Source organism: Notothenia rossii, assembly GCF_949606895.1.
Source record: "Notothenia rossii genome assembly, chromosome: 11".
Classification (NCBI taxonomy): Eukaryota; Metazoa; Chordata; class Actinopteri; order Perciformes; family Nototheniidae; genus Notothenia; species Notothenia rossii.
The window spans coordinates 58,758,718-58,776,217 of NC_136910.1; the positions used below are offsets into that span (position 1 = coordinate 58,758,718).

The following is a 17,500-nucleotide window of genomic DNA, read 5'->3' on the forward strand; positions in this document are numbered from 1 at the left end:
TGTGTGTGTGTGTGTGTGTGTGTGTGTGTGTGTGTGTGTGTGTGTGTGTGTGTGTGTGTGTGTGTGTGTGTGTGTGTATCTGTGTGTGTCTGTGTGTGTGTGTGTGTGTGTCTCCTCACACAGTCAGCGTCCTGTCCGTCACCATCAGCTGTTTGTCGATCCCTCCTTCCTGGGCTCTCGGTCTGGAGACAGAGAGCCCAGAGCGATGGAGGCGTCTCTGGGGGAGGGGAAGGGGACGTCCAGCCGGCTGAGGGGCGGGGCTTAGGCTACAAACAACTAACTTCATCACAAACATGAAGATCAAATACCTTTTAACCCCCAGTCGGGACATCTAGGAGTCACAGCAGCAACAGATAAGAGTCCACACGATTCAAATTAGACATACGGTACGGTCTACTGTGTATTTTCTACTTTTTAATAATGCTTTCATTCTATTTTGAGAAGCTTGAATTCTAGTATTGTTTATTTCTACTTGCAATGCCTTGTTTTGTTTTTGCTGACGCTCCGTTACACATAAGCTAACTACTCGTCTAATCAGCCAAGTGTACTTTAGGTACAAGTACTCAGCAACATGTACTTCTGCAGTATTTTGAATCCACCTTCCCTGGCTCTCAGTACAAAGCCCTCCTCATCACGTACAAGTCTCTCCTCGCCCCCCAGTACTCGGCGGACCTCCTCCACCCCTCACCATGACCTCTGACCCCTCACAGCCCCCTACTTCCACTCCTACTGCTACTACCTGTTATACCTTGTTGTCTGTCCTTAACTCGGCCTTGGGTCCCTTGAAAGGCGCTATAAAAATTAAATATATTATTATTATGAGCAACATTTTACTAACCTTTCTATAGATTGATTATATCGTCTTGTTTTTGTTTTGTGTTCCTTGTACGGCGACATTGAGAGCCTTGAAAGGCGCCTATATACATCAAATCTATTATTATGACTTCCATATCTCTAACTGTCTTGTCTCCTTGTCTGAGCTTATTGCTTGTCTTTGTTCTTTTGGAAGCCTACTTGAGATTAGACGGTGTTTCAGGTTTTAATACACAAAGTCTCATTCTTTATTTATAAACCCTAATAGATGGCAATAAACGGAATGAACTTGTAATAGCAGCTTTAATAAAACATTCAGCTCACTAACAGACCGTCTTACCCCGTTTCAGAACCAGTCAGATCCATCTCACACTTAGATTTAAATACTCATTAAAGTCAAACATGATATATTATTCTCCATGAATCCCAGCGAAGCTAACAGAAACAACAGAAACATGTAGCATTAAGCTCATGAAGGAAAGCTAACAGGGCGTTGTTTAAACCAGTAAACACTAGAAGAAGACTTTGAACTACAGATAAGATTTAAATATTAACATTATGAGCAGATTTAAAGGATACAACTGCAGTTTCTCCGGTTCTGGATTCATTTCTCTGTCCGTCGCCGCCATCGTGTTTGTTTACAGAAAGTCAATAAAGCAGCACTTCCGGTTGGAGATTTAACTAATGAAGCGCTGCTGCCCCGGAGCGGCGGAGGGCGGTACTGCAGCCAGGAATATTAATAATAAATATGATTATTCATATTATCATTATTATCATAACAGTAATGATAATAATTATAATAATAATAAGATAATCTTAATATTTTTCTAATGAATATAATATATGTTTAGTACAGTAAAACACTGCAGATTATTTGACTTATTTAAATAAAAGCAGCGATACCACGATAATAAATTGCCTTAAAAAATATATAACATCAGCAAAAAGTACAAAAAATAAGTGACATTTACATATGTCATAATAGTTTTTTTAATACAGTTTAAACCCTATTAATAATAATGATTCATATCAATATTATTTTTGCTTGTTATGAATTAATACAAATGTTTTAATGGTCTCTGATTTTAATTTGACTATAACATAATAGCATATACTTTAATGTATTGTCTGTTTGCTTTTAACTTCATGTGTGTACACTTTAAGCTGCAGCTATGAATTCTGAACTTCAAAATAAAACTTGCGGAGCGACTTTTACTTTGTAGGAGTGCTGTCAGAGTCAGCTGCGGAGCTCCGACTCTTCTTCTTCTTCTTCTTCTTCTGCTGCGGATCATTCCTGCTTTAAAACAACCCGAGGACTCACCGGTATCTTCTTAACCATGCAGGAGGCGAACAGTCAATATCTTTAGATTGAAACAGACAGGTTCAAACGGCTCGGAGCTCCTTCCTCGCGCAGAGATCCGGACTCTCAAACAAAAAAGTGAGTAACGATCATTTCATGCCGTGAAGCTGCAGATAAAGACTTCATATTCAGGATCAAATATCACTCTGAGCTTTAGTTGTGCAACACACTTCCAGAAGTTCATTTGAATGTGTATTCTTTATTTATAACATTGTATTACTATTAGCTTTATTATTAATAGTGTTGTCTTTTATCGCATATATTTTACAAGATGTATTTGATCATATACATTTGTTTTCCTAAATCTGTCAGAGATAAATGTATTGCTATAAAAAAAGTACTGTGTCTATTTCCCTTTGAGAAGTAGAAGAATATAAGGTTGCATGGAAATACTCCAAAAAACCTGTAGCTCTGTGTATTTTCCTCTCCTCCTGTGTAGTACTGCAGTCCCTGTGTACTTGTATTACTGCAGTATATCTCTGTACTTGTACTGAAGTATCTCTGTGTACTTGTACATGGCGCACTGTAAAGGCACTCTGAGGGACCTGCAGCCGATACTCTTTGTGTATTTTCCTGTAGTACTGCAGTATATCTGTGTACTTGTACTGCAGTCCCTGTGTACTTGTACTGTAGTACTGCAGTATCTTGTGTACTTGTACATGGCGCAGTGTAAAGGCACTCTGAGGGACCTGCAGCTGATACTCTTTGTGTATGTTCCTGTAGTACTGCAGTATATCTGTGTACTTGTACTGCAGTCCCTGTGTACTTGTACTGTAGTACTGCAGTATCTTGTGTACTTGTACATGGCGCACTGTAAAGGCACTCTGAGGGACCTGCAGCTGATACTCTTTGTGTATGTTCCTGTAATACTGCAGTATCTTGTGTACTTGTACATGGCGCAGTGTAAAGGCACTCTGAGGGACCTGCAGCTGATACTCTTTGTGTATGTTCCTGTAGTACTGCAGTATCTTGTGTACTTGTACATGGCGCAGTGTAAAGGCACTCTGAGGGACCTGCAGCTGATACTCTTTGTGTATGTTCCTGTAGTACTGCAGTATCTTGTGTACTTGTACATGGCGCAGTGTAAAGGCACTCTGAGGGACCTGCAGCTGATACTCTTTGTGTATGTTCCTGTAGTACTGCAGTATCTTGTGTACTTGTACATGGCGCAGTGTAAAGGCACTCTGAGGGACCTGCAGCTGGCTCTGCAGCTGAAGATCGAGGAGCTGAGACAGAGAGACGCTCTGATCGATGATCTGGAGCTGGAGCTGGACACCAAAGACGATCTGATCCGCCTCCTGCAGGAGGAGCTGGACCGGCAGCGGGTGGGCCAGCAGAGCGGCGGGGGGGCCGAGGATACAGGTGAGTTTACCTGAGGCAGAGAGAGGGATACAAACAGGACGATATGACATCCTGTGATACACAATAGACGCACATTACAAAGAGACACAAAGGAATAGAAGAATAAAACACGAGTCATTTCAAAAGGATATTCAGAGTACTACTACTTGTTCAATGATTTAATTACATGCCTAAAAACACCGCCTATAAAAATCCACCAAGAGTGTGTTATTATAAATTCATGACGCACCCACACACTCTCTCTGTTTTATTTGTCTGTTTTATAACCTGGACCTGAGAGTCATTTCATCTCAGCTATGATTTAGAGATGGAGATACAAACATGTAAAGAAGCTGAAGAGCTGAACTCAGGAGCAAGAAGAGAGAGCGCTGAATATAAGATTAACTGGCATTTGAGAATTCAGAGACACAATGAGTGAAAAGAGAAACTTATATTAATATAAACACACGAGAAGACTTTGAGAAGACACAAAATGACCACAAAGACTCAAATACAGTAAAAAGAAGACATGAAATGACTATTTAGAGTCACGCATCAGTATTAAGACAACATGACCACAAAAACACACAAAAAGGGAACATTAAAGACCAATAGACTACAAAAACAACTACGTGTGGTAATTTAAGAATTCAAATACTAAAAATGACTAAATAGACGTGTGTGTGTGTGTGTGTGTGTGTGTGTGTGTGTGTGTGTGTGTGTGTGTGTGTGTGTGTGTGTGTGTGTGTGTGTGTGTGTGTGTGTGTGTGTGTGTGTGTGTGTGTGTGTGTGTGTGTGTGTGTGTGTGTGTTAGGTGTTCAGCCTCCAGCAGCTGATGAGCCTCAGCGCACAAAGAGACAAGCGATCTCTGCAGAGCCGACAGTGCTGGACCCCTCACAGCTGACTGATGTTACCCTGAAGAGCTACTCCAAGAGCAAAGAGTACACACACACACACACACACACACACACACACACACACACACACACACACACACACACACACACACAGACTGATCTTTGTGTGTCTCTACAGGTCCAGTGATCTGATCCAGGGAGCTCTGATGGACAACGACTTCATGAAACATCTAGAGCACGGACAGGTACCGTGCTGTAGTTCCTTTATAGCCCAACATTAGCCTCCTTTAGCTTAGCGGTGGTGACGTGAAGTCATGTGACCGTGCTGTAGTTCTTTTATAGTCCAACATTAGCCTCCTTTAGCTTAGCGGTGGTGACGTGAAGTCATGTGACCGTGCTGTAGTTCCTTTATAGTCCAACATTAGCCTCCTTTAGCTTAGCGGTGGTGACGTGAAGTCATGTGACCGTGCTGTAGTTCTTTTATAGCCCAACATTAGCCTCCTTTAGCTTAGCGGTGGTGACGTGAAGTCATGTGACCGTGCTGTAGTTCCTTTATAGCCCAACATTAGCCTCCTTTAGCTTAGCGGTGATGACGTGAAGTCATGTGACCGTGCTGTAGTTCCTTTATAGCCCAACATTAGCCACCTTTAGCTTAGCGCTGGTGAAGTGAAGTCATGTGACCGTGCTGTAGTTCCTTTATAGCCCAACATTAGCCACCTTTAGCTTAGCGGTGGTGACGTGAAGTCATGTGACCGTGCTGTAGTTCCTTTATAGCCCAACATTAGCCACCTTTAGCTTAGCGCTGGTGAAGTGAAGTCATGTGACCGTGCTGTAGTTCCTTTATAGCCCAACATTAGCCTCCTTTAGCTTAGCGGTGGTGACGTGAAGTCATGTGACCGTGCTGTAGTTCCTTTATAGCCCAACATTAGCCACCTTTAGCTTAGCGGTGGTGACGTGAAGTCATGTGACCGTGCTGTAGTTCCTCTATAGCTCAACATTAGCCTCCTTTAGCTTAGCGGTGGTGACGTGAAGTCATGTGACCGTGCTGTAGTTCTTTTATAGCCCAACATTAGCCGCCTTTAGCTTAGCGGTGGTTACGTGAAGTCATGTGACCGTGCTGTAGTTCTTTTATAGCCCAACATTAGCCACCTTTAGCTTAGCGGTGGTGACGTGAAGTCATGTGACCGTGCTGTAGTTCTTTTATAGCCCAACATTAGCCTCCTTTAGCTTAGCGGTGGTGACGTGAAGTCATGTGACCGTGCTGTAGTTCTTTTATAGCCCAACATTAGCCACCTTTAGCTTAGCGGTGGTGACGTGAAGTCATGTGACCGTGCTGTAGTTCTTTTATAGCCCAACATTAGCCTCCTTTAGCTTAGCGGTGGTGACGTGAAGTCATGTGACCGTGCTGTAGTTCCTTTATAGCCCAACATTAGCCACCTTTAGCTTAGCGGTGGTGACGTGAAGTCATGTGACCGTGCTGTAGTTCCTTTATAGCCCAACATTAGCCACCTTTAGCTTAGCGGTGGTGACGTGAAGTCATGTGACCGTGCTGTAGTTCCTTTATAGCCCAACATTAGCCTCCTTTAGCTTAGCGGTGGTGACGTGAAGTCATGTGACCGTGCTGTAGTTCCTTTATAGCCCAACATTAGCCACCTTTAGCTTAGCGGTGGTGACGTGAAGTCATGTGACCGTGCTGTAGTTCCTCTATAGCTCAACATTAGCCTCCTTTAGCTTAGCGGTGGTGACGTGAAGTCATGTGACCGTGCTGTAGTTCTTTTATAGCCCAACATTAGCCGCCTTTAGCTTAGCGGTGGTTACGTGAAGTCATGTGACCGTGCTGTAGTTCTTTTATAGCCCAACATTAGCCACCTTTAGCTTAGCGGTGGTGACGTGAAGTCATGTGACCGTGCTGTAGTTCTTTTATAGCCCAACATTAGCCTCCTTTAGCTTAGCGGTGGTGACGTGAAGTCATGTGACCGTGCTGTAGTTCCTTTATAGCCCAACATTAGCCACCTTTAGCTTAGCGGTGGTGAAGTGAAGTCATGTGACCGTGCTGTAGTTCCTTTATAGCCCAACATTAGCCTCCTTTAGCTTAGCGGTGGTGACGTGAAGTCATGTGACCGTGCTGTAGTTCCTTTATAGCCCAACATTAGCCACCTTTAGCTTAGCGGTGGTGACGTGAAGTCATGTGACCGTGCTGTAGTTCCTCTATAGCTCAACATTAGTCTCCTTTAGCTTAGCGGTGGTGACGTGAAGTCATGTGACCGTGCTGTAGTTCTTTTATAGCCCAACATTAGCCGCCTTTAGCTTAGCGGTGGTTACGTGAAGTCATGTGACCGTGCTGTAGTTCCTTTATAGCCCAACATTAGCCACCTTTAGCTTAGCGGTGGTGACGTGAAGTCATGTGACCGTGCTGTAGTTCCTTTATAGCCCAACATTAGCCACCTTTAGCTTAGCGGTGGTGACGTGAAGTCATGTGACCGTGCTGTAGTTCCTCTATAGCTCAACATTAGCCTCCTTTAGCTTAGCGGTGGTGACGTGAAGTCATGTGACCGTGCTGTAGTTCTTTTATAGCCCAACATTAGCCGCCTTTAGCTTAGCGGTGGTTACGTGAAGTCATGTGACCGTGCTGTAGTTCTTTTATAGCCCAACATTAGCCGCCTTTAGCTTAGCGGTGGTTACGTGAAGTCTAGACCCTCCAGAGAAACGCGGGCAAAAATCCTTGATTATGCGATTAAACATGCGGGGGTTTTATGTGATTTTATGCGGTGACATTGCGGGAAGTTGCGAAAAATAATAGATTTTTTTAAATATTGGGCTGTCTTATTTACTCACACACACACACACACACAGACACACACACACACACAGACACACACACACACACACACACACACACACACACACACACACACACACACACAGACACACACACACACACACACACACACACACACACACACACAGACACAGACACACACACACACACAGACACACACACACACACACACACACACACACACACACACACACACACACACACACACACAGACACACACACACACACACACACACACACTTTTCCGCCTCATTCTGTTTTCATTTACTCGTTCGTTATCTGACCAGCTTCAATCTTGTAGGCCAGTGGTTCCCAACCTGTGGGCCGCGGCCCCCTGGTGGGCCGCGAAGGTATTGCAAGTGGGCCGCCAAATCTTTTCCAAAATAGTATGATTTTTGTGGGGGGGAAATCAGATAAAAATATACAGAATAATATTTAAAATGATATAAAAAATGTAATTATTCTTTTCATCATTGCATTTTTCCTTAAAATATTAGATATGTGACGAGCAGAGAGATAGGAACATTTGTTGTAATCGGCCGGACTACTTTGCTGCGGGACCGGCGGGACAGCTCTGCACTTGATTGATGCTGATTGTGTAAACTGTAATTAAGTTAGAGTAGAGCAGAGTATTAAAATGGATAGCTGGCTAGCAATAGGGAGTATTAAAAGGAAAGAGAGACCAGAGGCTGTCAGTGAATCGACCGGTGATCTCCTGGCCGTCAAACAAAAAAGAAGAGTTCGAAGAAAGTACAGTGCTGAGTACTTAGCGCTGGGATTTTTTTGGACAGGCACAGAAGCTGAGCCGTTACCGCTGTGTGTCGTGTGCTTTGAGACTTTGTCAAACGAAGCCTTGAAGCCATGTAAACTGCGCCGTCACCTCGAGACAAAACATGGACAATATGCGACCAAGCCGCGGGATTTTTTTCAGAACAAGCTCAGGGAGTATCAGAGCAAAAAGAAGGTAATTGAGCATATGGGCTGTGAGAACACAAATGCTGTGGAAGCGTCTTTTCGGGTCTCCCAACTCATTGCCAAAGCTGGAAAACCACACACCATCGGCGAGGATTTAATTCTTCCCGCTGCAAAACAGATCGTTCAGGTGATGTTGGGAGAGAAGGCAGTGCAGCCTATCAACCTCGTTTCATTGTCGGATAATACGGTCAAACGAAGGATTGATGAAATGGCAGATAATGTGTTGGAGCAGCTGATCCAAAGCGTAAAAGAGAGCCGCTTTTACGTGCTCCAACTGGATGAGTCAACCGACGTCGCAAGTCTGGCAAATCTGCTTGCTTATGTGCGATACGAAAATGGTGGCGAGATAAAAGAGGAGTTTTTATTTTGTAAACCTCTGCCTACCCGTTCAACTGCTGAGGCCATTTTTCACACTGTGAACACTTGTATTGTTTCCAATGGGATTGACTGGTCCAAATGTGTTGGATTGAGCACTGACGGAGCCCCTGCAATGCTGGGACAGCACAGCGGGGTTGTCCGACGTGTGAAAGCGGTGGCTCCGCGGGCAACATCTGTCCACTGCAGCATACACCGTGAAGCACTTGCTACAAAGAAAATGCCCCCGGATCTGAAGACGGTTTTAGATGAGGCGGTCAAAGCTGTCAACTTCATCAAGAGCCGTCCACTGCAAACACGTTTATTTGCGGTGTTATGTGGAGAGATGGGCAGTGATCATCACCAGCTACTGTTACACACTGAAGTGCGGTGGTTCTCCCGAGGCAAAGTCCTGACGCGTCTGTTTGAGTTGCGTGATGAAGTGCATGTGTTTTTTCTCGACACAACGTTTGAACTCGCACACCGCTTCAGGGATTTTGAGTGGTTGGCTAAGTTGGGTTACCTGGCTGATATTTTCAGCCACTTAAATGGACTCAACCTCGGTCTTCAAGGGATAACAGTGAACATATTCAATGTCCAGAATAAAGTTGAAGCAACCATAAGAAAGCTGGCGCTGTGGGCTAAGCGTGTCGAGCAGTCAAACTATGACTCGTTTGAAAATATGGCTGATTTTCTGACAACGGAACAGAGTCCACTTCCCATCACCGTGAGCAACGCTGTCAGAGAGCACCTGCAAGGTTTGAGGACCCAGCTGCGCGCATACTTCCCCATCCCAGATGTGCAGTACAACTGGATAGAAAACCCATTCGCCAGCCACAGTGATGAGGCTCTCGCTGCTTTGAGTGCAAAAGAGCAAGACAGTCTCCTGGATCTCTCTTGTGACACCGCGCTGAAGCTGATCTTCTCACAGAAGCACCTGACAAACTTCTGGCTTCATGTTGCTTCTGAGTACCCTGATCTGGCTAACAGAGCTGTGAGATTCCTGATGCCTTTCCAAACGACGTACCTCTGTGAGACTGGATTTTCTGCACTCGTGGGATTAAAAACTAAGTACAGAAACCAACTGAATGTTGAGCCAGATCTTCGACTGAAACTTTCATCCATTGTGCCAGACATCAAACATCTGGTTGCCGCCATGCAACACCAGCCGTCTCATTAGGTGAGTCAACATATTGTGGGCCTGTTGTTGGACTGATCCACTGCAGCTTTATAGAAGCTTTAATTTTATTTCGTTGCAAGTATTGCTTTTACTTGTATGTACATATTTTTCTGCTGTCGAGGCTTAACATTACATGCATAGTTTTGAACTTTATCTGTGCACTGGTTTGTTTGTTTGTAGGCAGATGATTTAATGTTAAAATACAAAGTGTAATTTTTCATTAATGAGCCCAAGCAGAATTTACATCATCTTTACAACGGATTTGTGTTTATTTGTAGGCCTATCGATTTAATGGGCTTACTTTTGATATTTGGATTTTGTTTTGATTTGACTTTGGATGTCAAAGTGTTATATATGAGAATGCATTTCTCCATTGTTGATGGATATAGTTATTTATTAATCATTTGATAATTAGCCGGTTACAGACAGCCCATTGCTTGTCATTTCTGATATCTGTGTGGTGTTGATGGACAGCTCCTTTAATAATTGTGTGTGTGTGTGTGTGTGTGTGTGTGTGTGTGTGTGTGTGTGTGTGTGTGTGTGTGTGTGTGTGTGTGTGTGTGTGTGTGTGTGTGTGTGTGTGTGTGTGTGTGTGAGAGAGAGAGAAAAAGCGAAAGAGAGAGAAAGTGTGTGTGTGTGTGTGTGTGTGTGTGTGTGTGTGTGTGTGTGTGTGTGTGTGTGTGTGTGTGTGTGTGTGTGTGTGGGCTTCCAACATGTTTCTCCTGTATTCAGTGCTCCATTTAGGTTCAAATTTTAATAATTTGGATGTCAAATTGTTATATATGAGAATGCATTTCTCCATTGTTGATGGATATAGTAATTTATTAATCATTTGATAATTAGCCGGTTACAGACAGCCCATTGCTTGTTATTTCTGATATCTGTGTGGTGTTGATGGACAGCTGCTTTAATAAATGTGTGTGTGTGTGTGAGAGAGTGAGTGAGTGAGTGAGTGAGTGAGAGAGAGAGAAAGTGTGTGTGTGTGAGAGAGAGAAAGCGAAAGAGAGAGAAAGTTTGTGTGTGTATGTGTGTGTGTGTGTGTGTGTGTGTGTGTGTGTGTGTGTGTGTGTGTGTGTGTGTGTGTGTGTGTGTGTGTGTGTGTGTGTGTGTGTGTGTGTGTGTGTGTGTGTGTGTGTGTGTGTGTGTACAGCTCCTCACTGCTGTGTTAGCGACTGTAGAGCTTCCAACATGTTTCTCTTGTATTCAGTGCTCCATTTATGTTCACATTTTAATAAAAAAAAGTGCTTTGAGAACGCATTATATGGCCTCTGTATTTATGGGAAGGTGGGCCTCGAAAAAATGTAAGACTTAAAAGTGGGCCCTGAGTTGGAAAAGGTTGGGAACCACTGTTGTAGGCTACTCACTTCGTTTCTTGTAGCCCTCTAAAGGGTTTTGGAGGTTGATGCCTCGGTGAACGTGAGTTGTTTGGCTTTCTTGTCCGCAGCAGCAGAAAGCATTTTCAAATGTTTGAATGAATCAAAGTGGGTCGTCACCGTCGACTTTCTCTTATGCTCCAACACACAGTTGCACGGGGTGCAGAATAGTTTCCCCCCACTTTCGTTCAAGACATCGGGGTACTGCTTTGCCCGGTCTTTAGCAGAAATGTTCGTCGGTAAATGAAATGGATCAGATTTTTTCATCTTGGTGTTTTCTCTCTCGTGTGAGTTCCACACGTTCACTCTACGGTGTTGTTTACCTTCTGTGATGCGCGAGCTGATGAAGTCACGTCATCATCATCACTACTTCACGTCAAGACGAGTTAACTTTTTTTTTTTCTCAACTTTGTGTGGAAAAATGCGGGGATTATGCGGCCTTTTAAAAACTGCGCCATTTAGCTGATTATGCGGTAAATTCTGCGATCGCAGAATCGTGTTTTTCTGGAGGGTCTAGAAGTCATGTGACCGTGCTGTAGTTCCTTTACCCAACATTAGCCTCCTTTAGCTTAGCGCAGGGTTGCCAACTCTCACGCATCTGGCGTGTGACACACGCTTTCACTCTCAATCTGGTGTTGTTGTCCTGAAGGAGAATACTTTTGCTGCAGTACATCTCTATATACATCGATACAACATTACGTGTTCGTGTAATAATAGATTTATTTATTTTCTTCTCAAGAAAGTACCAGAATGTGTATTTAATGTTAGTATTTCAAAAAATCTCCTGGGGGGGGGGGACAATCCCCCCAGACCCCCCTGCAGGGGTTGGGTTTTCAGCATGTCAACTCTTTCACCTGTGGGGAAATTGCAGGATTGGCTCCAGGTCGCCCTTTTTCTTTACTACAAGACAAATGTGCCTTTTTATTTCATACAGTTCAATTTGGATTGAGACAGGGAAATAATCTAAACCTCACGCGTGGCGTTTCACTGTCGAGGGGAGCGTGTATGTAATTACATTTCAAATACAGACTTGAGCCGCACCACTGATGGGTTAGCCCTACCAGAGATTACCCAACACAAATACTCTGGAGCCTCAACTGCCGACCCGTATTGCGCATGCGCAGATCTAAGATCCAGTAGAAATTATAAAAAGTAAAAGTCTGCTGCTTATTGTTCGATTGTTCTACTAGGCCAAAATCAGACTATCAAAGATATGAGAGTGCGTTAATTAATATATTTGGCAGTTTGGAGTAAGTCCGTAGATTTGTTCGTGTGTGTGTGTTTCATGTATAGGCCTCTCAAGATAATTAATTTTGTTGGATACATTTTCCCGGAAATTATTGCGATAAACGATAATATTGTCGGCACCGTTGTATGACCATTTGAGACCACTGACATAATGATAATATATAATAATAATTCAAGTACATCCTTTCAAGCTGCTAGTCACATCCTCATGGAAATGGAATGTATCGAGTTCATTTTTATTTATCGTACGATAAGTCAATTAATTGCTTATCGCGACAGGAACACAATAAAACAGTGGAAACAAACATGTGTTTGACTTCCATTAGTGAGTGAGACTTTGTGCCCTTTATAGTCTGTGTCCAATATTGTGTATTTGTAGATATTGTATATATATCCTGCTAAGGACCCGCTGCTGACACGATAGCAGTCATTTAGTGTGCATATGTGTAACTAAACCCATGATATCAAAATCTCACTCCAGCCAGGTACCCAAAGTTGGCAACCCTGGCTTAGCGGTGTATCGTTTCTGAAGCTTTTCACTTCAGAAATCATAAAGTGTTGTCACCAGGGAGATGCTGCCTTCAGGGTCAAACACAGAAATACTACATCCCTCTTTTATAGTTTGATGTTTTGTCTCTTGCAGATCCTCACCATCATGGACTGCATGCATCCCACCAGCCTGACTAAAGGCTGCTGTGTGATCCAGGAGGGAGACGACGGCTCCACGGTGTACGTCCTGGAGGGTGAGGAGTACTCAGATGGAATCATAAGTGTTAAATGCAGTAAAGATAAATATGCTAATCAACACTTTAAAGATCAATGAGGAGTCTTTTTAGTCAAAATGCCAGATTCAAATGTCTTGATGAGTCGATATCATGGTGACGCCATTGTCTGGTTTGTATATGAAGTGATAAACTGGCTGGTCACACACACACACACACACACACACACACACACACACACACACACACACACACACACACACACACACACACACACACACACACACACACACACACACACACACACACACACACACACACACACACACACACACACACACACACACACACACACACCACACAGACTGAATTAAGAAATGCACTGAAATGTGTGTTTTAGTCCAGTTCAGTGCAAAAGAACAACAAAAAGGTTAACAAAATACAGAAAATGATAAATCACACACACTAAATAAACACAAAGAGACCAAAAACATCGCAAAACAAACGCACAAGGACACAATAAAAAAAAGGGTGTGTTATAGACTCAGTGTGTTGGTGTGTGTTGGACTCAGTGTGTGTTGGTGTGTGTTGGACTCAGTGTGTTGGTGCGTGTTGGACTCAGTGTGGGTTGGTGTGTGTTGGACTCAGTGTGGGTTGGTGTGTGTTGGACTCAGTGTGTTGGTGCGTGTTGGACTCAGTGTGTTGGTGCGTGTTGGACTCAGTGTGTTGGTGTGTGTTATAGACTCAGTGTGTGTAGGTGTGTGTTATAGACTCAGTGTGTTGGTGTGTGTTATAGACTCAGTGTGTGTAGGTGTGTGTTATAGACTCAGTGTGTGTAGGTGTGTGTTATAGACTCAGTGTGTGTAGGTGTGTGTTATAGACTCAGTGTGTAGGTGTGTGTTATAGACTCAGTGTGTTGGTGTGTGTTGGACTCAGTGTGTGTAGGTGTGTGTTATAGACTCAGTGTGTGTAGGTGTGTGTTATAGACTCAGTGTGTAGGTGTGTGTTATAGACTCAGTGTGTTGGTGTGTGTTGGACTCAGTGTGTGTTGGTGTGTGTTGGACTCAGTGTGTTGGTGTGTGTTGGACTCAGTGTGTTGGTGTGTGTTGGACTCAGTGTGTGTTGGTGTGTGTTGGACTCAGTGTGTAGGTGTGTGTTGGACTCAGTGTGTGTTGGTGTGTGTTGGACTCAGTGTGGGTTGGTGTGTGTTGGACTCAGTGTGTTGGTGCGTGTTGGACTCAGTGTGTTGGTGCGTGTTGGACTCAGTGTGTTGGTGTGTGTTATAGACTCAGTGTGTGTAGGTGTGTGTTATAGACTCAGTGTGTTGGTGTGTGTTATAGACTCAGTGTGTGTAGGTGTGTGTTATAGACTCAGTGTGTGTAGGTGTGTGTTATAGACTCAGTGTGTAGGTGTGTGTTATAGACTCAGTGTGTTGGTGTGTGTTGGACTCAGTGTGTGTAGGTGTGTGTTATAGACTCAGTGTGTTGGTGTGTTATAGACTCAGTGTGTTGGTGTGTGTTATAGACTCAGTGTGTGTAGGTGTGTGTTATAGACTCAGTGTGTAGGTGTGTGTTATAGACTCAGTGTGTTGGTGTGTGTTGGACTCAGTGTGTGTAGGTGTGTGTTATAGACTCAGTGTGTTGGTGTGTGTTATAGACTCAGTGTGTTGGTGTGTGTTATAGACTCAGTGTGTGTTGGTGTGTGTTGGACTCAGTGTGTGTTGGTGTGTGTTGGACTCAGTGTGTGTTGGTGTGTGTTATAGACTCAGTGTGTTGGTGTGTTATAGACTCAGTGTGTGTTGGTGTGTGTTGGACTCAGTGTGTTGGTGTGTTATAGACTCAGTGTGTTGGTGTGTGTTGGACTCAGTGTGTTGGTGTGTTATAGACTCAGTGTGTTGGTGTGTGTTATAGACTCAGTGTGTTGGTGTGTGTTGGACTCAGTGTGTTGGTGTGTTATAGACTCAGTGTGTTGGTGTGTTATAGACTCAGTGTGTTGGTGTGTTATAGACTCAGTGTGTTGGTGTGTGTTGGACTCAGTGTGTGTAGGTGTGTGTTATAGACTCAGTGTGTTGGTGTGTGTTATAGACTCAGTGTGTGTAGGTGTGTGTTATAGACTCAGTGTGTGTTGGTGTGTGTTATAGACTCAGTGTGTTGGTGTGTGTTATAGACTCAGTGTGTGTTGGTGTGTGTTGGACTCAGTGTGTGTTGGTGTGTGTTGGACTCAGTGTGTGTTGGTGTGTGTTGGACTCAGTGTGTGTTGGTGTGTGTTGGACTCAGTGTGTGTTGGTGTGTGTTATAGACTCAGTGTGTGTTGGTGTGTTATAGACTCAGTGTGTTGGTGTGTTATAGACTCAGTGTGTAGGTGTGTGTTGGACTCAGTGTGTGTTGGTGTGTTATAGACTCAGTGTGTGTTGGTGTGTGTTGGACTCAGTGTGTTGGTGTGTGTTGGACTCAGTGTGTTGGTGTGTTATAGACTCAGTGTGTTGGTGTGTTATAGACTCAGTGTGTTGGTGTGTTATAGACTCAGTGTGTTGGTGTGTTATAGACTCAGTGTGTTGGTGTGTGTTATAGACTCAGTGTGTTGGTGTGTGTTATAGACTCAGTGTGTTGGTGTGTGTTGGTGTGTTATAGACTCAGTGTGTGTTGGACTCAGTGTGTGTTGGTGTGTTATAGACTCAGTGTGTGTTGGTGTGTGTTGGACTCAGTGTGTTGGTGTGTTATAGACTCAGTGTGTGTTGGTGCGTGTTGGACTCAGTGTGTTGGTGTGTTATAGACTCAGTGTGTAGGTGTGTGTTATAGACTCAGTGTGTTGGTGTGTTATAGACTCAGTGTGTAGGTGTGTGTTGGACTCAGTGTGTGTTGGTGTGTTATAGACTCAGTGTGTGTTGGTGTGTGTTGGACTCAGTGTGTTGGTGTGTTATAGACTCAGTGTGTTGGTGTGTGTTATAGACTCAGTGTGTGTTGGTGTGTCTTGGACTCAGTGTGTGTTGGTGCGTGTTGGACTCAGTGTGTTGGTGTGTGTTATAGACTCAGTGTGTGTTGGTGTGTGTTGGACTCAGTGTGTGTTGGTGTGTTATAGACTCAGTGTGTTGGTGTGTGTTGGACTCAGTGTGTTGGTGTGTTATAGACTCAGTGTGTTGGTGTGTGTTGGACTCAGTGTGTTGGTGTGTGTTGGACTCAGTGTGTAGGTGTGTTATAGACTCAGTGTGTTGGTGTGTGTTGGACTCAGTGTGTTGGTGTGTTATAGACTCAGTGTGTTGGTGTGTGTTGGACTCAGTGTGTTGGTGTGTTATAGACTCAGTGTGTTGGTGTGTGTTGGACTCAGTGTGTTGGTGTGTGTTGGACTCAGTGTGTGTTGGACTCAGTGTGGGTTGGTGTGTGTTGGACTCAGTGTGTGTTGGACTCAGTGTGTAGGTGTGTGTTGGACTCAGTGTGTGTTGGACTCAGTGTGTGTTGGTGTGTGTTGGACTCAGTGTGTGTTGGTGTGTTATAGACTCAGTGTGTGTTGGTGTGTGTTGGACTCAGTGTGTGTTGGTGTGTGTTGGACTCAGTGTGTGTTGGTGTGTGTTGGACTCAGTGTGTGTTGGTGTGTGTTGGACTCAGTGTGGGTTGGTGTGTTATAGACTCAGTGTGTGTTGGTGTGTGTTGGACTCAGTGTGTGTTGGTGTGTGTTCACAGAAGGAACCGTGGAGGTGTCAAAACAAGGAAAGACTCTGTGTTCGATTGGAGAGGGGAACGTTTTCGGAGAGTTGGCCATCCTGTACAACTGCACCCGCACTGCTACTGTAACAGGTAACACACATGTGTATGTGTATACATGGCAAAAGTACACACATACTTTACTCAGGTAGAAGTACAGATACTCGTTTAAAAATACTCTGGTGAAAGTAGAAGTACTGACTAAACTTCTTTACTCAAGTCAAAGTAAAGAGGCTTTGAAATGTACTTCAGTAAAAAGTACCCATAACTAGCAGCTGTTTTAAAGAGTACCTGACCTCCCTTTATATTAGTAGAACAATAATGTCATTGTTAGCTAATGAATGTTTCCATGGTGACCAACGGCAACATGACAACGTTTCCATTGGTCCCTCTTCTTTAGAGAAGACCAGGAAATGATGGATACACGGATCGTGTTCAAATCAATAGGCACGCAATGACTCTAAATAATAATGACCACGCCACCAAACACACATTCAGACTAAAGGAACCAGCCTGTTTGGAAAATGTGAGAAGTAGAAAGTACAGGTATTTGAGTTCAACATGTAAGAAGTAGAAAGTACAGGTATTTGAGTTCAACATGTAAGAAGTCAAAGTAAAAAGTCGTCATAAAAATAAGTAGTGGAGTAAAGTACTGATACCAGAAACATGTGCTTAATTACAGTAACGAAGTATTTGTACTATCCTCTGCATACACACACACACACACACACATTTTACAC

The 17,500-nt window shown here is 43.7% G+C and overlaps 1 protein-coding gene and 1 pseudogene across 2 annotated transcripts in view; both read left to right on the plus strand.

The window, feature by feature from the left end:
* The window catches only part of LOC307025356, a 246,475-nt pseudogene that overhangs the window by 199,690 nt on the left and 29,285 nt on the right, over nt 1-17,500 (plus strand). The gene's annotated exons all lie outside the window — the stretch shown is intronic.
* Nucleotides 3,010-17,500, plus strand: part of LOC307023883 (cGMP-dependent protein kinase 1-like) — a 30,402-nt gene continuing 15,911 nt past the window's right edge. The window contains 5 exon segments of the mRNA XM_079657520.1: nt 3,010-3,535; nt 4,329-4,455; nt 4,550-4,616; nt 12,984-13,083; nt 16,740-16,853. Coding sequence (XP_079513646.1) covers nt 3,067-3,535; nt 4,329-4,455; nt 4,550-4,616; nt 12,984-13,083; nt 16,740-16,853 — 877 coding nt within the window. The 5' untranslated portion in view covers nt 3,010-3,066.